Here is a 23454-nt window from a genome sequence, read left to right as displayed (position 1 = left end):
GGGACCCCTCCTCCTCCTCCTGCTGCTGCCCCAGCCCGCTCCAGGACCCCTCCTCCTCCTCCTCCTGCCCCAGCCTGCTCCGGGACTCCTCCTCCTCCTCCTCCTCCTGCCCCAGCCCGCTCCGGGACCCCTCCTCCTCCTCCTCCTCCTCCTCCTCCTGCCCCAGCCCGCTCCGGGACCCCTCCTCCTCCTCCTCCTCCTCCTGCCCCAGCCCGCTCCGGGACCCCTCCTCCTCCTCCTCCGCCTCCTCCTCCTGCCCCAGCCCACTCCGGGACCCCTCCTCCTCCTCCTCCTCCTCCTCCTCCTGCCCCAGCCCACTCCGGGACCCCTCCTCCTCCTCCTCCTGCCCCAGCCCGCTCCAGGACCCCTCCTCCTCCTCCTCCTCCCGCCCCAGCCCGCTCCGGGACCCCTCCTCCTCCTCCTCCTCCTGCTGCTGCTGCCCCAGCCCGCTCCAGGACCCCTCCTCCTCCTCCTCCGCCTCCTCCTGCTGCCCCAGCCCGCTCCGGGACCCCTCCTCCTCCTGCTGCTGCCCCAGCCCGCTCCGGGACCCCTCTTCCTCCTCCTGCTGCTGCCCCAGCCCGCTCCGGGACCCCTCCTCCTCCTCCTCCTGCCCCAGCCTGCTCCGGGACTCCTCCTCCTCCTCCTCCTCCTGCCCCAGCCCGCTCCGGGACCCCTCCTCCTCCTGCTGCTGCCCCAGCCCGCTCCGGGACCCCTCCGCCTCCTCCTCCTGCCCCAGCCCGCTCCCCGACCCCTCCTCCTCCTCATCCTGCTGCTGCCCCAGCCCGCTCTGGGACCCCTCTCTTCCTCCTCCTGCTGCTGCTGCCCCAGCCCGCTCCAGGACCCCTCCTCCTCCTCCTCCTGCTGCTGCTGCCCCAGCCTGCTCTGGGACCCCTCCTCCTCCTCCTCCTCCTCCTCCTGCTGCTGCCCCCAGCCCGCTCCGGGACCCCTCTCCTGCTCCTGTTGCTGCCCCAATCCGCTCCGCGACCCTTCCTCCTGCTGCCCCAGCCTGTCCAGGCCCATGGGAACACAGATGGCGAAGCTGTCAACTCCCTACCAAGTCTGGGAAGGGTGTCCCCCAGGGCCTCTACCCCAACCCTGGGTGCCCTGGCTGTCGCTCACCAAGGGACACAGGGTGTGGGGACGGCACTGATGCCCCTGCTCTTCCCACGGGTGTCGGGGCTCCTACCGTACGTGGGCCCTGGCTGGGCCCCGGGGGGCTCCTTCCTCTGCAGCTGGAGGACTTGGCGCTTCAGGCCCCCCGGCCCCGAGGGAAACAGGGGTCCCAGGGTGGCGTCGTCGAAGCAGGCGAGGCTGGGCACGATGGTCAGCCAGTTCAGGAAGCTCAGGTTCCCGCTCAGGATGAGGACGACCTGGGGAGCAGCGCCCCTCCTGAGTCAGAGCCGCGCACTTCTGGAAAGCCCCCCCCAACAGCGGCACAACCGTCGGCCTGGGTGGGGACCAGGGAGCTGGGGCCCCAGAGCCTGTCTGCTGCTCCCCTCCCAGCGTCCTCGCCCCATCGGTGCTGACCACTGGTCCAGGGCCCCTGCGGCTGTCGCTGGCCAGGCCTGTGCAGCAAGTGAGGCGGGGGACCAGGGCTGCGGCAGCCCCCCGGAAAAGGACCTCTCGCACCTGCTCCCAGGGCACTCGCGGGGCGCTGGGACCAAGTCACAGAGAGACCAGACCAGCAGGAGGCCGTGGCAGGGTGGGAGGAGAGCCAAGCTCAATCTCCTCAAAATCCGGAAGTGGCCACAGTGGGGCACTCCGCCTGCAAGGAGTCGCGTCCCCGCACCTGTGGCGCCCGGGGGGCACCTTTCTCTGCCGAGGGCCCTGTGGGTACTAATCACATGGGTCATGGCCACACGGAACTGTCAACTTACAAAGGAGCCTGCTCTAGGGCCACGGAATCTCGAGTCCCAACCCCGAGGACGTCATGGGCCCCTTGGGGGGACAGGCCTCGGCCTTGAAGCCCAAGCACTGAGAACCCTGGGCTCCAAGCCAGCGCTGGCTGCAGAAGCCCAGGGGCCACAGCCCTTGCTACAGGTCAGCGTCCATCCAGCCCTGGGAAGACCAAAGCCCCACCCCCATCATAAAACAGCACCTGCTAGCAAACGAGAACAGAAGAGAACGCACAGAGGCAGCCAGGCCACTGCCCAGCTCAATGGCTTCAAGGGCTGTGCAGACCAATGGTTAGAACTGGCACAGAGGGGCCAGCACTGTGGCGTAGTGGGTAAAGCCGCCGCCTGCAGTGCCGGCATCCCATATGGGCACCGGTTCGAGTCCCAGCTGCTCCACTTCCAATCCAGCTCTCTGCTATGGCCTGGGAAAGCAGTGGAAGATGGCCCAGGTCCTTGGGCCCCTGCGCCCATGTGGGAGACCAGAAGGAGGCTCCTGGCTTAGGATCGGCACAGCTCCAGCCGTTGCAGCCATCTGGGGAGTGAACCAGCAGATGGAAGACCTCTGTCCCCCCAACCCACCCCACCAATCCCCTCTCTTTAACTCACTCAAATCAATACATCTTGAAAGACCTAGGCGCCTGCTAGGGCCAGGAGCCAGCAGAGAAAGCCACAGCTTCTCCACAGACTAGGGGAAGGAGGGCTCCCCCCCAACACCAGGGCCCGGAACTCCTACATGGACGTGCGGTTACGCCTGCCTGTCCCGGGGCTGCAGAGGGCGACACGCTGGCTACCACGCGCACCCACCCCAGCCCCCGAGTCCACTCCAGCACGAGGGCGGGCACGCACCTGGAACAGGATCTGCAGGGCCCCGTGCAGGACGCACAGGCGGCGGCCCAGGAACACGAGGAAGGGCACCAGGAGCTCCACGAAGTGGTTGCCCAGCGTCTCGAAGCGGTGGAACCACCAGGGCGAGCGGTGCAGGTAGTAGGCCAGGGGGTTGGGCACCGGCTGGGTCTGCGGGGACAGAGGCAGAGCTGCTGCAGGCCACCTGGGGGCATGGTGCCAGCAGCCCAGAGCCCCGCCCTGCCCGGGCCCTGCACCGGCCAGACGGAGGCCGGCAGGTGGTTTCTGAAGCAAAAACGAGTTCTCGTTCTTCCAAATGCTCACGGCCAAGGCAGTAACCCAGAGCAGCCTCGGGCAGGAGGTACCGCACCTCCACCCACATGAGCTCAAGGCCTCGGCCTGCTGACCGCGGGGAGCCAGGCCAGGCCCTGGCCCCCAGCAGGGGTCCCACTGGCCACCCCGCCAGAACCAGCGCGAGGCTTGGTGTTGGAGCCTGTGCCCAGAGGATGGACGGCCAGGCCAAGCACGCGCCCCCAGAAACCCAGGTCTGAGGCCACGCGGGGCTTCCCAGCGGCGGCGGCTGTGCAGGCGGGCGAGGGCGCCCACAGTGAGGACGCCCGTACCTGCGGCTCTGCCTGGGCCGGTCCCGGCCCCCGAGTGCCCCTCCCATTCTGGTCTGGCCCTGGGGGAGGGCCCTCAGTGGAACCCCCTTATCTACTCTGTGTGACCCAGAAACACCAGCGGGGGAGGCGCTCGGGCATCCTGGGGATACCGATGGCCACGGCCAGGCAGCTGTGAGTGGGGACACCTGAGGCTGGAGCTGCCCGCACAGGGGCACGAGTGGGCGTGGACAGCATGGCCTCACACATCCACACGCAGCCACCCACTGCGCCCTGTGGTGTCCCAGGCTGTCGAGCGCTCTGCCCAGCATGTGGGCCAGGCCCTCGCTGCCAGAACCAGTGGGCTCCGCCTCCCAGTGCCGGCTGACCCTGCACAGACAGGCGTAGGCCACAGCGGAGCAGCAGGCAGCCCGGGCCATTCTGCTGGGACCCGAACCGCGCCCGTGCAGCGACACCCGTCCTCCGCGCATCACAGGGGAAGGCGGGGAGCCCGGCCGTGCCTGTCCTGGGGCTGCTGCCCCTGCGCCTCCCAGCCAGCAGCCCTGCCGTTTCCAGGGCCAGGGCTGCGGCCGCCAAGTAAGCCAAGCTCCTTAACTACTGCCGGGAGAGTCCCCAGCCCTTCCCCGGTCCCAGAGTGGGCTCACCCCCCCCCCCCCCAGCAGCAGGCAGTCCCCGGCTCCTCCCCGGTCCCACAGAGTGGGCTCACCCCCCCCCCCAGCAGCAGGCAGTCCCCGGCCCCTCCCCGGTCCCAGAGTGGGCTCACCCCCCCCCCCAGCAGCAGGCAGTCCCCGGCCCCTCCCCGGTCCCACAGAGTGGGCTCACCCCCCCCCAGCAGCAGGCAGTCCCCGGCCCCTCCCCGGTCCCACAGAGTGGGCTCACCCCCCCCCCCCCAGCAGCAGGCAGTCCCCGGCCCTTCCCCGGTCCCAGAGAGTGGGCTCCCCCCCCCCAACAGCAGGCAGTCCCCGGCCCCTCCCCGGTCCCACAGAGTGGGCTCACCCCCCCCCCCAGCAGCAGGCAGTCCCCGGCCCCTCCCCGGTCCCACAGAATGGGCTCACCCCCCCCCCCCAGCAGCAGGCAGTCCCCGGCCCCTCCCCGGTCCCACAGAGTGGGCTCACCCCCCCCAGCAGCAGGCAGTCCCCGGCCCCTCCCCGGTCCCACAGAGTGGGCTCACCACCCCCAGCAGCAGGCAGTCCCCGGCCCCTCCCCGGTCCGAGTGGGCTCCCCCACCCCCCCCAGCAGCAGGCAGTCCCCGGCCCCTCCCTGGCTCCAGCGCACACCTGCCCACTTGGCTTCCCTAGGACTCAGCATCTACTCCACCCCCAGGGCTGAGTGTGATTTTGTTCCTGAGCATGGAGCACCTGTGTGGGAGGGGCCTGCCAGGGCGACACCCCCACCCCTAGGGCAGTGAAATGCCGGCCCTTTCCTCCGTTTACTGGGGCTCCCGAGCCAGACAGACCTCACGCCGACCCAGCTGGTGACGAGGCCCAGCCTGCACCAGGGTTAGAGTGGAGTCCTCCCTTCCACCTCGCCGCCGGAGATGGGCAGCGTGAGCACGAGGAAGCTAACCCCTGGCCTGAACCCGGAGCCCGAGGGCCCCACCATCCCGCGAGCCCAGGGAGGCAGACGGAGTGCCCGCCCCGCAGGTCACAGGCCCGGCCTGGCCGGCGACCAGCACCCAGCTCTCGAAGCCGGGGAGGAGTCTGGAGACCGCGCTGCAGTGCCCCACGTGGGAATCTGGCCTCACGGCTCTCCAGGAAACCAGACAGCTCCGAAATGAACCCCAAAAGTGTGCCCCCTGCCACAGCGGCGTTTCTGAGAGCCCAGGGCAGGGACCATGCCCGGGACAGCCGCCTCAGCCACGGGCCTCCCAATGGAGAGCAGGCGCCCCCTCCCTCGGCTCCTCGCCACTCGAGACGAGCCGCCCGTCTGCACTGACCGGCCGCCGGCTGGCAGGTGCCCCGGAACAGCGTGCCCAGAGGCTGCCCCAGCTTTCTCGATGCTCACGTAGCTGGGCAGCATGGGGGTGGCCCACCTGTGTCCCCCGTGCCCCGTGCCGTGTCCAGTGTTGCTGCCCAGGGGACAGGGTGACGGCGTGGGCTGGTGGACGCAGGGCTGACAGGCAGGTTTGGGCCTTGTGCTCAGACACAGGACAGAAAGCAAAGACCCCCAGCGCGTGTGCAGACGAGAACTGCTGTGTGCGCTCACGGCAGGGGAGGCCCTGGAATCTGTCCCGCCAGCTCCGGGGCCAGACAGCCGTGTGACGTGGCTGCCCAGGAGCTGAGACCCAGGGAGGACCTGGGTATGGGTAGCCTCAGTCTGCATGGCCATCCACTGTCGCTGCCCAGGTCTGTGCCCGCCACACTGTCACTCACCGCCCAGGTCTGTGCCCGCCACACTGTCACTCACCGCCCAGGTCTGTGCCCACCACACTGTCACTCACTGCCAGGTCTGTGCCCACCACACTGTCACTGCACAGTCTGTGTCCACCACACTGTCACTGCACAGTCTGTGTCCACCACACTGTCACTCACCACCCAGGTCTGTGCCCGCCACACTGTCACTCACTGCCCAGGTCTGTGCCCACCACACTGTCACTGCACAGTCTGTGTCCGCCACACTGTCACTGCCCAGGTCTGTGCCCGCCACACTGTCACACACTGCACAGTCTGTGTCCACCACACTGTCACTGCCCAGGTCTGTGCCCGCCACACTGTCACTGCCCAGGTCTGTGCCCGCCACACTGTCACACACTGCACAGTCTGTGTCCACCACACTGTCACTGCCCAGGTCTGTGCCCACCACACTGTCGCTGCACAGTCTGTGTCCGCCACACTGTCACTGCCCAGGTCTGTGTCCGCCACACTGTCACACACTGCACAGTCTGTGTCCGCCACACTGTCACTGCCCAGGTCTGTGCCCACCACACTGTCACTGCACAGTCTGTGTCCGCCACACTGTCACTCACTGCCTAGGTCTGTGTCCGCCACACTGTCACACACTGCACAGGTCTGTGTCCACCACACTGTCACTGCCCAGGTCTGTGTCCACCATACTGTCACACACTGCACAGTCTGTCCACCACACTGTCACTCACTGCCCAGGTCTGTGTCCGCCACACTGTCACTCACTGCCCAGGTCTGTGTCCGCCACTGTCACACACTACCCAGGTCTGTGCCCACCACACTGTCACTGCACAGTCTGTGTCCGCCACACTGTCACTCACTGCCTAGGTCTGTGTCCGCCACACTGTCACACACTGCACAGTCTGTGTCCACCACACTGTCACTGCACAGTCTGTGTCCACCACACTGTCACTCACCGCCCAGGTCTGTGCCCGCCACACTGTCACTCACTGCCCAGGTCTGTGCCCACCACACTGTCACTGCACAGTCTGTGTCCGCCACACTGTCACTGCCCAGGTCTGTGCCCGCCACACTGTCACACACTGCACAGTCTGTGTCCACCACACTGTCACTGCCCAGGTCTGTGCCCACCACACTGTCACTGCACAGTCTGTGTCCGCCACACTGTCACTGCCCAGGTCTGTGCCCACCACACTGTCGCTGCACAGTCTGTGTCCGCCACACTGTCACTGCACAGTCTGTGTCCGCCACACTGTCACACACTGCACAGTCTGTGTCCGCCACACTGTCACACACTGCACAGGTCTGTGTCCACCACACTGTCACTGCCCAGGTCTGTGTCCACCATACTGTCACACACTGCACAGTCTGTCCACCACACTGTCACTCACTGCCCAGGTCTGTGTCCGCCACACTGTCACTGCCCAGGTCTGTGTCCGCCACTGTCACACACTACCCAGGTCTGTGCCCACCACACTGTCGCTGCACAGTCTGTGTCCGCCACACTGTCACTCACTGCCTAGGTCTGTGTCCGCCACACTGTCACACACTGCACAGGTCTGTGTCCACCACACTGTCACTGCCCAGGTCTGTGTCCACCACACTGTCACTGCCCAGGTCTGTGTCCACCATACTGTCACACACTGCACAGTCTGTCCACCACACTGTCACTCACTGCCCAGGTCTGTGTCCGCCACACTGTCACTCACTGCCCAGGTCTGTGTCCGCCACTGTCACACACTACCCAGGTCTGTGTCCACCACACTGTCACTCACTGCCCAGGTCTGTGTCCGCCACTGTCACACACTACCCAGGTCTGTGTCCACCACACTGTCACTCACTGCCCAGGTCTGTGTCCGCCACACTGTCACACACTGCACAGTCTGTGTCCGCCACACTGTCACTGCACAGTCTGTGTCCGCCACACTGTCACACACTGCCCAGGTCTCTGTCCACCACACTGTCACACACTGCCCAGGTCTGTGCCCGCCACACTGTCACTGCCCAGGTCTGTGCCCACCACACTGTCACTCACTGCCCAGGTCTGTGCCCACCACACTGTCACTGCACAGTCTGTGTCCACCACACTGTCACTCACTGCCCAGGTCTGTGCCCGCCACACTGTCACTGCCCAGGTCTGTGCCCACCACACTGTCACTGCCCAGGTCTGTGCCCCTGTCACGGCTGAACAGGTCTGGTCTGCAGTCCACCTCTCTCAGCACGGGACCCCCAGGTCTCCAGGGTCTGTTGTCTCTTGGGAGCAGATTCCGGGGCTTCCCTGATGGGAGCTCAGACCCCGTGGGGAAAGAGCCCCTGGAACGTGAGAGACGGGCTGGCCGCGGGGCAGGGCAGTCCCACAGCCACACCGCTGGTGCTTGTCCCGAGCAGCCATCTCCAGCTTGCGCTTGGGCCCTCAGAGCATGAGAATTTGAGGTCTGTCTGTGACTCTATTCACAGCCTGAAGCCTCAGCCCCCCTGCACCCCCGCCTCAGCCACTTCTCACGTGCAGCCCTGGACAGAGGCCTCCATGCTCCGAGGCAGGACACGGGCCCTGAGCCCCGAGCAGCGCGGGTGGGCAGGGCCGGGCGGCTGCAGCACATGCCCAGTTCTTGCGGTGCCCGTGAGCTTCACTTGCTGCAGCTCCAGTCACTGTGTGCTGCCCCCTCCCTGGGCTCTCAGGAGCCCCACCCGCACACACGGAGACGGCACAGCAGCCTGCGGGGTGCAGACAGCAGGCACGGCACCCCGTGGGCTGCCTGTCACAGCCTCATCGCACAGAGCCGGAAGCAAGAGCCGGCCTGCAGCGGGATGGACGGGCAGACGTGGCCAACAGCGGGCTGCGTGGGTGGCCACAGGCCTCTGGTCACATGTCAACAGGGACATCAGCCAGGAACCACCGCACCCACAGATTCTGACATGACCAGGAGCACGGAACCCGAAGTGCTAAGGTGAAGGTCATGGCATCCCCAGCATGGAATCGCCGGGACCATGGCCACCCGTGCCAGGCCAGTGCACACTCCCCCATGACTCAGACTGCTGCGACCAGGGCCCATCCCTCCCACCCTGACATATTTAGACAGGTGCACCTCGACAGGCAGAAGGTTCCAGAAATGCTAAGCAAAGCTGCCTGTCCCTGCAGGCTACATCCTGGCTGCAGAGATGGGAACCAAAGCGCCTAGCAGGAGGGCGCGCCCCACACCACACACACCGGCGTGCGCACATGCTCACACGCGCCCAGCCACATGCACCTGTGCCACACTGACTGCCGGCTCTTGCACCGTCGTCGGCACGTTGGCGGCTCCCACTGTGGGCTTCAAACCCAAGGGAAACCCAGCCACTCAGAACTCCTTGGATGGGTTTAGAGGCCAGGAGGGGAAGCTGGTTTGTTTCCCAGATCCAAGGTCGGCTTGTCGTGCCCGACTGTGGAACACAACAGCACCGTGACCTTGCATCCACTTACATCGCACACCCTGACCGAGAGGAAGGGGGGCTGCTCAGTGAGCAGCTGTCTTCGCCACGGTCACCGCACATGTCTGTGTCCATCACACTGTCACTCACTGGTGTTGCGACACAGGCACGCAAGTGTGCGACTGCAGGCTCCAGCCAGGGCTCCACCCCTGCTCTGACTGCGGGCCCTCCCCGCCCCGCCCCTGCTCTGACTGCCGGCCCTCCCCGCTCCGCCCCTGCTCTGACTGCCGGCCCTCCCCGCCCCGCCCCAGCACTTGGCTCTCCCCGCTCCGCCCCTGCTCTGACTGCCGGCCCTCCCCGCTCCGCCCCTGCTCTGCCGGCTCTCCCCGCTCCGCCCCTGCTCTGACTGCCGGCTCTCCCCGCTCCGCCCCTGCTCTGCCGGCTCTCCCCGCTCCGCCCCTGCTCTGACTGCCGGCTCTCCCCGCTCCGCCCCTGCTCTGACTGCCGGCTCTCCCCGCTCCGCCCCTGCTCTGACTGCCGGCCCTCCCCGCTCCGCCCCTGCTCTGCCGGCTCTCCCCGCTCCGCCCCTGCTCTGACTGCCGGCCCTCCCCGCTCCGCCCCTGCTCTGACTGCTCTTCCCACTCCGCCCCTGCTCTGACTGCCGGCCCTCCCCGCCCCGCCCCTGCTCTGCCGGCTCTCCCCGCTCCGCCCCCGCTCTGACTGCCGGCTCTCCCCGCTCCGCCCCAGCACTTGGCTCTCTCCGCTCCGCCCCTGCTCTGACTGCCGGCTCTCCCCGCTCCGCCCCAGCACTTGGCTCTCTCTGCTCTGCGGGAGCCTGAGCCATCTCGGGGCCAGTCTGTGGCTGAGCCCGTAGTGCATGGGTCAGGCTGCAGGACTCAGGACTCCAAGGCTGTGAGGTGGGCACCCTGGGCGGGGCGGGGCTGCTACCGTGTGAGGCCAGGGCCCCAGACCTAGTGGCCCTGAGGCTTGCAGGACCCTCGGGGAGTGGTTGACCGACACCCTCGGGTGCCACATGGTCACACCCAGTCTTCCGAGGAAGGGTGGTCCCCCATACCAGACGGTGACCACGTGGCCAGTGCAGGGGGCAGAGGGGCCCCTCGTGGGCTGACCTGGCCCTGGGGTGCCCCCACCCGAGGATGGCCTGACAGACAGCTTCTAATGTGATGAGGGCGCGACATGCCCTCTTCCAGGCCAGCAGTGAGCAGTGGGCTCTGCAAGGGTGGGGTGACCTATGAGGCTGAGCCGGGGCGGGGCTGAGGGCGCTGCACAGAGTGCTCAAACCCCTACAGCTTCCGAGAGGCAGGTGGGCGGCACCCGTGCTCACCAATGAGCCCTGGGTTCACACCTGGCTTATGCTAATGAGGTGGCCCAGGGGTGCCTGGGGGACCCAGCCGCATCTGAAACCTGTCCCTGTGGCTCCACCACACAGAGAGCGACGTTCAAGTTCTGTGAGCCATCCCCACAGGTCCTCCAGTCCAGGGCTCCACCACACAGGCTCCAGAGAGCAACGGTCAAGTTCTGTGAGCCATCCCCACAGGTCCTCCAGTCCAGGAGGGGCACGGGAACCTGGATGGGGACTCAGGCTGTCAAGTGCAGAGGGCCATCTGTGGGTCTGCAGAGCAGGCGTGTGCAGTGGGGAGCAGGAGCAGGCGTGGCGGTGAGGGCAGGCGTGGTGGTGGGGGCAGGCATGGGCGGTGGGGGCAGGCATGGGCGTGGCGGTGGGGAGCAGGAGCAGGCGTGGCGGTGGGGGCAGGCGTGGCGGTGGGGAGCAGGAGCAGGCGTGGCGGTGGGGGCAGGCGTGACGGTGGGGGGCAGATGTGGGCGGTGGGGAGCAGGAGCGGGCGGTGGGGAGCAGGCGTGGCGGTGGGGGGCAGGCGTGGCGGTGCGGGTAGGCGTGGCGGTGGGGGCAGGCGTGGCGGTGGGGAGCAGGCGTGGCGGTGAGGGCAGGCGTGGCGGTGGGGAGCAGGAGCAGGCGTGGCGGTGGGGAGCAGGAGCGGGCGTGGCGGTGGGGGGCAGGCGTGGCGGTGGGGAGCAGGCGTGGCGGTGCGGGCAGGCGTGGCGGTGGGGAGCAGGCGTGGCGGTGCGGGCAGGCGTGGCGGTGGGGAGCAGGAGCAGGCGTGGCGGTGAGGGCAGGCGTGGCGGTGGGGAGCAGGAGCAGGCGTGGCGGTGGGGGCAGGCGTGGCGGTGGGGAGCAGGAGCAGGCGTGGCGGTGGGGGCAGGCGTGGCGGTGGGGAGCAGGAGCAGGCGTGGCGGTGGGGGCAGGCGTGGCGGTGGGGAGCAGGAGCAGGCGTGGCGGTGAGGGCAGGCGTGGGCGGTGGGGAGCAGGAGCGGGCGGTGGGGAGCAGGAGCGGGCGTGGCGGTGAGGGCAGGCGTGGCGGTGGGGAGCAGGAGCAGGCGTGGCGGTGGGGGGCAGGCGTGGGCGGTGGGGAGCAGGAGCGGGCGTGGCGGTGGGGGGCAGGCGTGGCGGTGGGGAGCAGGCGTGGCGGTGCGGGCAGGCGTGGCGGTGGGGAGCAGGCGTGGCGGTGCGGGCAGGCGTGGCGGTGGGGAGCAGGAGCAGGCGTGGCGGTGAGGGCAGGCGTGGCGGTGGGGAGCAGGAGCAGGCGTGGCGGTGGGGGCAGGCGTGGCGGTGGGGAGCAGGAGCAGGCGTGGCGGTGGGGGCAGGCGTGGCGGTGGGGAGCAGGAGCAGGCGTGGCGGTGGGGGCAGGCGTGGCGGTGGGGAGCAGGAGCAGGCGTGGCGGTGAGGGCAGGCGTGGGCGGTGGGGAGCAGGAGCGGGCGGTGGGGAGCAGGAGCGGGCGTGGCGGTGAGGGCGGGCGTGGCGGTGAGGGCAGGCGTGGCGGTGGGGAGCAGGAGCAGGCGTGGCGGTGGGGGGCAGGCGTGGCGGTGGGGGGCAGGAGCGGGCGGTGGGGAGCAGGAGCGGGCGGTGGGGAGCAGGAGCAGACGTGGCGGTGGGGGCAGGCGTGGGCGGTGGGGAGCAGGCGTGGCGGTGCGGGCAGGTGTGGCGGTGGGGAGCAGGAGCAGGCGTGGCGGTGGGGAGCAGGAGCAGGCGCGGGCAGTGGGGAGCAGGCGTGGCGGTGGGGGGCAGGCGTGGCGGTGCGGGCAGGCGTGGCGGTGGGGGGCAGGAGCAGGCGTGGCGGTGAGGGCAGGCGTGGCGGTGGGGAGCAGGAGCAGGCGTGGCGGTGGGGGGCAGGCGTGGGCGGTGGGGAGCAGGAGCAGGCGTGGCGGTGGGGAGCAGGCGTGGCGGTGCAGGCAGGCGTGGCGGTGGGGGGCAGGAGCAGGCGTGGCGGTGGGGAGCAGGCGTGGCGGTGCGGGCAGGCGTGGCGGTGGGGAGCAGGAGCAGGCGTGGCGGTGGGGGGCAGGCGTGGGCGGTGGGGAGCAGGAGCAGGCGTGGCGGTGCGGGCAGGCGTGGCGGTGGGGAGCAGGCGTGGCGGTGCAGGCAGGCGTGGCGGTGGGGGGCAGGAGCAGGCGTGGCGGTGGGGAGCAGGCGTGGCGGTGCGGGCAGGCGTGGCGGTGGGGAGCAGGAGCAGGCGTGGCGGTGGGGGGCAGGAGCAGGCGTGGCGGTGCGGGCAGGCGTGGCGGTGGGGAGCAGGCGTGGCGGTGGGGGGCAGGTGTGGGCGGTGGGGAGCAGGAGCGGGCGGTGGGGAGCAGGAGCAGACGTGGCGGTGCGGGCAGGCGTGGGCGGTGGGGAGCAGGCGTGGGCGGTGGGGGCAGGCGTGGCGGTGGGGGCAGGCCGTGGGCGGTGGGGAGCAGGCGTGGCGGTGCGGGCAGGCGTGGCGGTGGGGAGCAGGAGCAGGCGTGGCGGTGGGGAGCAGGAGCAGGCGCGGGCAGTGGGGAGCAGGCGTGGCGGTGGGGGGCAGGCGTGGGCGGTGGGGAGCAGGAGCAGGCGTGGCGGTGCGGGCAGGCGTGGCGGTGGGGAGCAGGCGTGGCGGTGGGGGCAGGCGTGGCGGTGGGGGGCAGGCGTGGGCGGTGGGGAGCAGGCGTGGCGGTGGGGAGCAGGAGCGGGCGGTGGGGAGCAGGAGCAGGCGTGGCGGTGGGGGGCAGGCGTGGCGGTGGGGGGCAGGCGTGGCGGTGGGGGGCAGGCGTGGCGGTGCGGGCAGGCGTGGCGGTGCGGGCAGGCGTGGCGGTGGGGGGCCGTCTGTCCCTCCGTGCCCGCAGCCGCACGAAGCCTTTCGCTCAGCCTGCCGGATTCCTCTGCAGCTTCTCGCGGTCGGGGCGGCGGGGGGCAGACCCGGGTGCAGCCTGTCCAGGAAGCGGCCAGTCTGTGTGCCAGGGCCAGGAAGGCCCTCGCACCTGCTGTATTCCTGTACGCACAGGCATTGGTCCTGGCATCTGGGTCGTGGACCTCCCGAGAACCGGACAGACAGCTCTCAACTCCTGGTTTCCTCATCTGACCCCGAAAGGTGGAGAGATAGTGGACGAGCCTTGGACCTCAGCCCACGAGGCCACAGGTCGGGGTGGGGCTGACGCAGGCGCCCCCTGCAGGGCCCTGGGTACAGAAACCACCAGTGCTTGGCCACCACCTGATGTGCTGGCCACCTGTCATCTACCGGGGGTCCCCGTCACGAGGACTGCTCGCTCTTACAACGGTCCAGATCTGCTGCCCCTTGGTTGCTCCACTGGGGACAGCCGCGGAGCATCTCAGGGGATCAGGCAGCTGTCCGGGTGGTGAGCACGCGGTGCTGTGGCTATGCTGACAACTGCCCTGCAGGAGTTTCTTCCTGGAGCTCTTTGGCCCCAGCAAGATGAAGAGGAGGGGTTCCGGCTCCTTCCCCTCAAGCCTGGGTACCGAGTACCAACCCAGTCACAGAACCACCCGGCGGAGGCTTCTGCGGCTCCAAGGGCCTACCAGGCAGCCCAGGCCTGGCTGTGGCGCCTTGGCGCTCCGCCCCGGCTCTGGATCCCGCGTGGCACTTGGGCCATCAGGTCCCTGGGCCTGGTCAAAGGTCACTGCAGCTCTCCCTGCTGTGAACCCTGACCCAGCTCAGCTTGGGAATCTGCGCTGGGAATGCCGACAATGAACACAAATAAGGAAGTTCTGCCCAGAGATGCCCAACAACCACGGCGAATCCCAGGAATCGGAGCCCACTGCCCACCAGGAAGACCCTCCCCATGCCCAGTCTCCCAGCTGCTGGCCCCGCCCCGCATCACACGAGGCTGACCCGGGCTGAGCGTCCACCGGCACAGGCACAGGCCTGTCTCTCGAGGCCAGAGCTTGGGCTGGGGAGGCAGCGGCACCACGGCAGAGACCTCGACTACGTGGGGCACAGTGTGTGGGCACCTGTGGTGCTGGGAGCACCCGGCACCTCCCAGCAGCAACCCCACGTGGGCTGACTCCCGTGGACCCCCGGCCCCTCACGCGCTGGTGCCCGCATGGCTTCCAGGGACAGGGCTGTCCTCCCGGGAGCGCCTCTGGCCCCACGTGTCTCGGGCAGCCCCAGGAGAGGACGCCGAGATCCTCAGAGCAGACCCACAGCCCAGGCCACCGACGCCCCGGGGAGCAGACCCCCGCGTTTCCGGGGCTCTCGCCCACTCCCGCCCAAATCTGTAACACTTGGACAGTCAGCAAGGCCACCCAGCAGCACGTCCGGGGTGGGCACTGCTCGCCCGCCATCGAGCTGGAAGCACTGCCCCAAGCAGGCCACGTGTGCCAAGGCTCCCGGAAGTGGCCAGGTCCAGCAGGAAGCACAGACACTGAACACTGGACCTGGCCCGTCAGACACCCGGACGGCCCCACGGGGCGGCATCGCCCGTGTACCTGGGTGCAGGCACGGGCCGCGGTGAGAGCAGTGACGGGGAGGGGGCGCAGCAGGGGGGCTCCTGCCTCGTGTCCGGGTGGGGGACTGCGGCCGGGAGCGGCCCCAGCGCTGTACCTGCCTCAGGGGCACATGGTGGCTGCAGCCTCCAGGAGGAACAGCCCAGCCTGGCTGAGCGCTCTGGGCAGCGCCGAGGAAAACCAGAATGAACCGGCCGGACCTGGCACCAGGTGGGCCACACGCCCCTCGTGACCAGGAAAGGAAGGGGGCATCCCCAATAAGCCAAGGGAGAACCTGCAGCAGGCGCTGGCTCACCTGGCCAGGGGGCACGGAGTCCTACCTGGACAGAGGCCAACAGGTGAGCCACGCTCAGGCGTGCAGGGCCGAGGGCGGCACCCCGGGGCTCCGGCTGCACAGGCTGCTCACCTCGTAGTGGAAGTCCATGCAGGTGAGGTCTCGCCAGCACCGGTCCCCACGGATCTTGATCAGGCCCTGCCAAGGAAGAGGTGAGGCTGGCGTGGGCCCCGGGGCCAGCAGGCAGCAGACGAACAAGCTCGCGGGGACCACGGCTCCCTCGGGAGGGGCTCGGCCCAGGAGGGCTGGGGAGCGTGTCCCCCCACACCTGTGGGGGAGTGCGTTTTACTTGGCAGAACTCTAACAGCTTCTGACCAGCACGGTAACGGCACACGCGACAGGCGCAGCCCCTCTCGCAGCCGCGCCGTCCTGGAGGCTGCGCACCCTTGCAGCCACGCTACCACCCTCACCGACAGGCCGCCTCCTCGGGCTGCCCGGCCACAGCTCAGCAGCTCCCGCACGACACCCACGCGGGCCGGCAGCCTCTCCCTGTGAACTGAGCACGGCTCGGGCAGGGACTCGCCTCACGGGAGGATGCGTGGGGGACGGCAGGAGCTTTGAGAGCAGCCGGAGCCCCTGGGGTTGGGCCACACGGAAGCCCAAGGCAGCGCGGCTGGAGGCAGGGCTCTGCTGAGCAGTCGGGCCTCGGCCCTGCCTCGGCCACGGCACACAGAGGCCAGTGAGGGCGGCTTTCCTGCCACGCCCACCTCCTCCTGGGCACCGGCAGCCTGACCACCCCCGCCAGGACCACACACACTGCCCCGACTCGGCCTCTGACGGGTGAGCCCAGGAGAGAACAGAAGGGAAGGCCTCCCTGGTGAGGGTGGGTCCTGCAGCCACAGCCCAGGCAGGTCCCCTTGGACCCCCACCCCCAACTCACTCACCCCCCCCACTCCCCTGCCAGCCCCTGCTCACCCACCCCTACCCCATATTCCCTCAGCCACTCCCCCAACCACCCACTCACTCACCCACACACCTGCTCACCCACCCTCCCACTCCCCCAACCAGCCCCTGCTTACCTGCACCATCCACACACCTGCTCAACCCCCTCCCACCCACATCATCCACACACCTGCTCACCCCCCCACCCACACCATCCACACACCTGCTCAACCCCCTCCCCCAACCACCCCCCACCCACATCATCCACACACCTGCTCACCCCCCCACACCATCCACACACCTGCTCAACCCCCTCCCCCAACCACCCCCCACCCACACCATCCACACACCTGCTCACCCACCCTCCACTCATTCACCCACCTACCCATTCACCCACCTGCCACTCCCTACTCCCCCAGCCACTCCCCCACACCCATCCAGCAGACACCGCTAAGTGGCCCCTAGGAACAGGACCCCATCCCCGGGGGTGCACATCGGAGGTGCAGACAGCAGAGGCGGTGGGGGTGCTCTAGGGCTTCGGCTGGCACTGCCGAGAGCCACAGATGGGGCTGCAAACAGCGGGCGCTTTCCTCCCAGGCAGGCTGTGTCTGCACTGCAGGGTCGAGGGGTCCCTCTGGGTCCCACTCATCAGGGCACCCACCTAATGACCGCACCACCTGGGCTGGGGCTCTGAGGGGGCCCAGGGCGCAGCACGTGCCACCAGGTTCTCTATAGCTGCCCAGGCAGACGACCTGGGCGGGGGGTCTTGTGGGAGAAGGGGTGTGTCCAGCGCCAGTGTGGGGGCTGGGAGAAGCTGTGGCTGTACAAGGCCTGGCTCAGGCCCTGGAGCACGGGGCACCGAGCCAGCACCTGGCAGCAGAGGAGCCAGGATGGGGGTCTCCGGGGGCCGGGGCCAGGGGACGGCCTGGGCAGGGCAGGGCTGCACACGACACCACCTACTGCGCAGCTCTGCGGGGGGGGGGGGGGTGTGTGTCTACAAACACGACTCCAGGGGACTCTAGCACCTTGCTCTGGAGGGGCCATGACCCACAGCCCCCCAGTCTCCCTGCACATGGTGGGCCCAAGCTCAGACCCCGGCCCTCGGCCGGCTGCCACCATCCCCAACGTCCCGGGGGAGCCGCAAGCAGCGCCCTGGAGTCGGAGTCTGGCTGCGCTCGGTGCCTCCAAGTGTCCTGACTGAAAGGGGAGGGTCCTGTCTGCTGGAGGCTGGGCTGGTGGAGACCCCAGAGCCACCAGGGAGCGGTGCACACCCAGGCCCGTGTGGACGGCAGGCGCCCGCCAGCGAGCCCCTCCCCGCCTCCAGCTCGGCTCCCAGACCCTCAGAAGCAGAGAGGGGGGCTCTCTGGAGATTCGAACCAGGAAAGAAGAAAAAAACAGAGTAATTACCGTGTCACTCAAACGCCAGGCTGACGTGAGACACTTAGAACCTGAGAGCTCTCAGACTGCGCCCCTCCCGTCCCGGTTCCTCTCCACAGCTCACGCGTCAGATTTTCCACGGATTTTCTTCCTCCGGAGTAAGTGCCAAAGGAACAAAGCCTTCTTTGAGCCTTTTTCAGCCCAAAATTGATGATGAAAAAAATGGCACAGACAGGCCAGACCCACAGGAGCCGAGTGACCTGCAGCGCCCCCCGGGACACTCGGGGGCCACCGGAGAAGCCTCCAGCCCCGCAGTGTGCAGTGCAGGTGCCCCACCCCCGAGGGCGCGGCCTGCCTCGCCCACGCAGCCCGCCCCAGCTGGGCCTCCCGAGGCGGCCGTCCGACCAGGGCACTGCCCAGGGCCCACACCGCCAGTACCACCAGGGCCACAGGCACCAAGCTGACACGGCTGGGGGCAGTGGCACGGAGAAGCCAGGCTCACCGCACATCTCGGGGTCAGGCCCTGCTGCCCGGGACACCAGGAAGCTTCTGCACACCGCAGCTTCCTCGGCACGGACAGCCGCAGGAAGGCCTTCGCCGGCCCTGCAGCCTGAGCCAGCACCGAGGGGCAGGCGGGGCCGCGGGGTCCCGGGCTTGTCCCAGCAAGGCAGCGCGACTCCCCCAGGAGCCCGGCCCCGCGTGCTCCCAGAGCCAGTGCAGTGACACGTGTCCGGACTAGACACACACGCACGGCACTGAGCTTCTCCCGAGCCCCACTGGCCCCGCCTGGCCCTTGCTCTCCGGCCCAGAGACCAGCCCTCTGGGCACACTCGCACTCCCTGCCACCGACAAAGCTCTCCTCTAAGGGCAGCCCCGGCCCGCCCCTCCCACTGCCGCGCTCCGGGGGAACTTTCCTGCCACCTGCAGTGAGCCCCTGGAGCTTCCGGGCAGCTGTTTGTGCTCCCAAGTCCCGGAAAACACGGCCCAGCAAACGGCTGGGTGGCTGTGGCGCCCAAGGGGCCTACGGCACACCCGCCCCCCAAAAGTGCACAGGTATGCACCGCCTGTGCCACTAGCTGTGGCCACAAACACCACAACTCGGTGACCCCAAGCCGGCCCAAGGCTCAGCAGCTCCAGGGAAGGACACAGCCTGCGACACGCATCACGGTCCTGCCTCCAATACCGGCTGCGGCGAGATGGCCGCACGCACAGCCCGCGTCTGCCCAGAGTTTTCCTAACACAGGAGGGGGCCGGGGCGTGGGGAACAGAAACAGCACCAACCCCATGCTGCAGCCGCCCCGTCACGGGAGCAGCCCGGGGCTGAGCTACGACCTGGGAACAAGCTGCTCGGGCCGGCTGTGGGGCTCCACTGTGGTCCTGGCCCCGGCCCTGCAGGTCCTTCGTCCACTGCCACGATGCTGCCCACAAGTATGGACTTGGGGGGCTGCAAGGAGTGGTACTGATGGAGAACGGTCCCTGGCGGGCGTCCGGGGCTCTGCGCCTTCCTGCCACGGCTGTGCAGGACAAAGGGCGCCTGGGAGGGGGGCTGCAGCGGGGGGCGGAGCCGGCACACTGCAGACGCCACCTGCACACTCCCGGCGCCCGCTCGCCTGAGCCAGGACGGCGGGACGGCCGCTGACTCCTCCTTCAGTTCCGCCCGAGCTAACACGAGGGGAAGTTGAACCACCGCTCTCCTTCTAGCGCAGGGGTGAGCAGCAGGGTGAGGCCCCCTGGGGAGGGGACAAGCGTGCCTGCCTTGGTCCTCACGGGCACCTGTCAGCGTGGCTCCAGGGGCTCCGAGCCGGCCGCTCTCCCGGGGGCACCGGGGGCACTCCGCACCACCTGGCCTGACACTCCCGGGGGCCGCGGCGTCTCCGGAAGGCGCTGGGTGGAACACACTGACACGGAAGCAGCCTTCTAAGGTAGCGCCGGCCCATCCAGTGTGGGGCAGCCATCGGCGGCGTCAGCAGGGGCACACTGGCCGCACCGCTGCTGACCAGCAGCCGTCTCGGCGGCCCTCCCTCTGTCGGGAGCCCTCAGGTCCATCCTGGCGCTGGGGACGCTGCAGCCTGCAGGTGTGTGAGGCAAACACATGAAGATGTCCAGCCGGCACGTGCAGAGCTCATCACACACGCTCAGTGCCGCTCTGGGGCCGAGGACACAGCTGCTTTCCCCAGCCCTGTCCCCATGGGCAGCTGCCAGCCGCACAACAGGGCTTAAGGCTGCTGGGAACACAGTCGGCCACGCCAAGGGGCACCTGGCACCCAGAGCTGCCCTACAGCCGGGAGAACTGGAGCAGGTGGAGCTGTGGCAGTGGCCTGGGAGCCGAGCGGAGCCTGTGGCACAGGACAGAGGCTGCAGGTGCCACTCCTCGGCCCTGCCCACCTGGACTGCCTGCCGGCCCATTTCTGTCTGTACAGCCTCCCCTCTTAGCTCCTCCCTCCCCACCAGGAGACACCTTCCACCTTTCCCAGCCCCAGCCATTGTGGCCATGTGGGGAGTGAACGGGCGGATGGAAGACCCCTCTCTGTCTCTTCCTCCTGCTGTGTAACTTTTAAGTTAATCAGTCACCCAGATGTGTGGACAGAGGCCTGAGCCCAGACAGAACGCACGGGCACCCAGATGTGTGGACAGAGGCCTGAGCCCAGACAGAACGCACGGGCACCCAGATGTGTGGACAGAGGCCTGAGCCCAGACAGAACGCACGGGCACCCAGATGTGTGGACAGAGGCCTGAGCCCAGACAGAACGCACGGGCACCCAGATGTGTGGACAGAGGCCTGAGCCCAGACAGAACGCACGGGCACCCAGATGTGTGGACAGAGGCCTGAGCCCCAGACAGAACGCACGGGCACCCAGATGTGTGGACAGAGGCCTGAGCCCAGACAGAACGCACGGGCACCCAGATGTGTGGACAGAGGCCTGAGCCCCAGACAGAACGCACGGGCACCCAGATGCGTGGGGAGGCGGCATCCGCGTGGTCCTCACAAACACCCAATCCCAGCAGGATGCGGCTTCCCGGGGCGGGCCCTGCCAAGTCAGTGGCCAGCATGAGGGTCAGGAACGGGCCAGGTGGCAGCTGCCCCTGGGAGCACGTGTCAGGAAGGCCTGTGGCCAGCACGGAGCCTGCAGCTGGCCACCAACTCACCGCCGACAGCCCAGGGCAGGGCAGGCAGGGAAAGACGCAGGACATCTGCAGCTGGAGCAGACGGAAGGCGGCAGGGGGACCCACAGCCGGGCCTGGTCGGCGGCGCCTGTCCCCGCGCGGGAGCAGGGGGACCCACAGCCGGGCCCCCCATGCGGGAGCAGCTGTGCCTCCTGTGGCCCCCGTGCCCGGGCCCTGGTCAGCCATGCCCCCTGTGCCGTGGTTGCGACCACTCCCCCACGCAGACACTAGAGAACAGATCTGGAGGACGACCAATGGAGATTTCCAATGTGAAGGAACGTCCTGTACCAACTCTCGTCAGACGGCACCTCGGGTCAGATAAGGGCTCTACACCGTGAAGGTCGCCACTGGGGCATCCAGAGCAGGAGGACACGCCCCGCGTGACCACAGGACAGAAGCCACCGAGCGGAGGCAGTGGGAGGGACAAGGGGCAGGGCAGCCCGGCACGGCACAGCCTGGGACGGCCCCCGAGCACGACGGCGACCTGGGCACACCCAGCGCTGAGGGCGACGCCCAAAACCAGCAGGCGGGTGGTGCCCACAGGACAGTCGGACGGCCGGGCAGGCAGCGAGGCTCTCCCCGGGGGTGGGAACCGCACACCGCACCCATGCCTGCTTCCCACTTCTGCGCGGGGGCTTGTCACCTAGGTCCCAGCTCTCGGGAAAGCGCGACGGGACCAACAGCCCATCCCGGACGGCTCCCCGAGAAAAAGGCCCATGGCTGGGGTGTTTCACGAGCGTGGCCCGCCGGTGCGAGCTCAGAGCTGGCGGCAGAGGGAGACGCAGCCACACGGGCCGGTCAGCAGGGAGGCCGGCCAGCACAGGGTGGTGGAGCCGCGGCCACACTGTGTGCGCTGTGTTCTGAGGAGCTACTTACCGCCCCAAGCATGATCCTGAAAATCAGCCACCGGAAGCCCCACAGGACGATCCGGGACGTGGGGGTGCACCTGGGCAGTCGGGCCAGCGTCCAGAGAGGGCACAGGAATATCCCCAGGAACCCGGTCTCCAGCAGTTGGGATTCCCATCCTAGAACGACAAAAACGAGACGGATGGGGGCGAGGTGCACGGGCGCCGCACAGCGCCCAGAGAGGTCGCTTCCTGGGCCCTGCCCGCTCGCCAGGCCTGAGCAGCACCCAGGTGCAGCCTGCAGGTCACCGCGCACTTCAGGACCTGGGCCTGGGGGCTTCAGAGCCCTCCTCCTGGGAGGGAGGCCCCCCCACCGTGCCACACAGCACAGCTCCAGGGCCCGACTCCAGGGCACGCAGAGAGCACGGCGTGGGCCACCCTTCCCAGGGGACGCCAGTGGGGTGGAGACAGGGACAAGGGAGGCAGCACAGCCCCCAGTGGGGAAGGAGCAGGGCCGGACAGAGCCAAGTGGCCTGCGGGGGAAGGTGGCTCTGCCCCTCCTTCGGGAAACCCCAGTGCAGGCAGTGCGCATGTCCTTCTTGGTTCTGGTCTCCATGGAGACGGGCAGCCTCTCTCCAAAACACACAACCAGCTCACCCAGCGCGGCAGTGCTGCCGGGAGCTCCCCAGGGTGACAAAGGCCACGTGCCCGTAACAGGCCAGGCACCTGCGTGTGTGTGACATGGGGCCAGGAGGGCCGGCAGGAAGCATGGGCAGACGGAAGGAGGGCACCAGGGAACCCTAAGAGCATAAGAGGGTTCTTCCAACTGTTTGGTAGAATTGTTCCAAAGTGCAGGCTCACCACAAAGGAGTGAATTACAGCCCAAACTATACGTCAGACATCGAGTCCACACCGACAGCCCTGTGACCCAGTCACCAGGTATCGGGAGCCAGGGACGTTCTCCCCACAAGCCCCCACCCTCGAGCAGGCGGCCCAGCCACGTCCTCCAGGGAGCACAGGACGTACCAGGCACTGGAGACGCCAAAGCACGGCCAGGCCGTCAGGGACAGCAGCAGCAGCAGGTCGGGGGGGGACCCTCGACAGGACATGTCCATCTTGCGAGGAGGAGGCGCTGCCCCTCCCCACTGCCCCTCTGCAGACCACCACCCCACTCGGGTCCAGGGAAGCGTCAGACAAGCCCCAGCACAGGGCAGCCCACGGGTGCCCAGCACCGCCGCTCACGGCCACGCAGCTCCCACACGGGGGTCTGAGAACCGTCCCAGCCCAGAGCAGACGGGACATCTCGGGGGCCCCGGGCAGGGCCGGCAGAGAGAGCAGAGGGCTGGGGACGAAGGCGTGGGTGGGGAGTGTGCCCACAACACAGACGCTCCCGGCGGGGACCTGGCGTGGCCACAGCAGAGCTGTTCCCATGGTCACTGCAGCCCAGAAACTGCTCCACAAGACAAAATCCACGTTTTTCAAGCCATGGAGCCTGCAGCTGTGTGCCCGTGTCCACCCCAGGTGCCCAGGGGCCCCCACCCCGGCCCCGCCAGCGCTCGGCCCGGGCCTGCAGCCTCAGCGACTGCTTGCCCAGAGGACAGTGGCCACCTGAGGGGCCCCGCAGAGCCGCAGGCAGGACAGGGCAGGGCTGTTTCGGGAGTGGCAGGTGGAGAGCGTGGGAGCCAAGGTTTGGGTGCGGGGCCTCCCAGCTCCCGCCAGGACTCTGCGCTGCGTGGGAGCCAGGACCCAGCAGAAATCTCGTGCTGCCGCTGTTCACGCAGCCTCGCCAGGCATGGGGACCTGGGGCCAGGAAGATGGAGCGGCACAGCTCAGCCTGAGGCTGGTCCCACGGGGCCCGGCAGGGAGACTGTCAGCCCCACAGAGACGACTCAGAAACACGCCAAGGGGCCAGCGCTGTGGCACAGTGGAA

The 23454-nt window shown here is 68.6% G+C and overlaps 1 protein-coding gene across 1 annotated transcript; it reads right to left on the bottom strand.

Annotated features, from left to right (window-relative positions):
* Positions 1 to 1186: 1186 nt before the first annotated feature.
* Positions 1187 to 22639, bottom strand: LOC133755579 (lipase maturation factor 1-like; the record flags this gene model as incomplete). Its single annotated transcript, XM_062185665.1, has 5 exons — positions 22503 to 22639; positions 21556 to 21877; positions 15328 to 15393; positions 2742 to 2909; positions 1187 to 1370 (listed from the first exon to the last, which is right to left on the bottom strand). Coding segments are annotated over exons 1-5 (877 nt in total), but the record flags the coding sequence as incomplete, so codon positions are not given.
* Positions 22640 to 23454: the final 815 nt, after the last annotated feature.

Source organism: Lepus europaeus, unplaced genomic scaffold (assembly GCF_033115175.1).
Source record: "Lepus europaeus isolate LE1 unplaced genomic scaffold, mLepTim1.pri SCAFFOLD_571, whole genome shotgun sequence".
Taxonomy (NCBI): domain Eukaryota; kingdom Metazoa; phylum Chordata; class Mammalia; order Lagomorpha; family Leporidae; genus Lepus; species Lepus europaeus.
The sequence above is the reverse complement of the archived record's forward strand: the minus strand, read 5'-3'. Positions and strand labels throughout refer to the sequence as shown.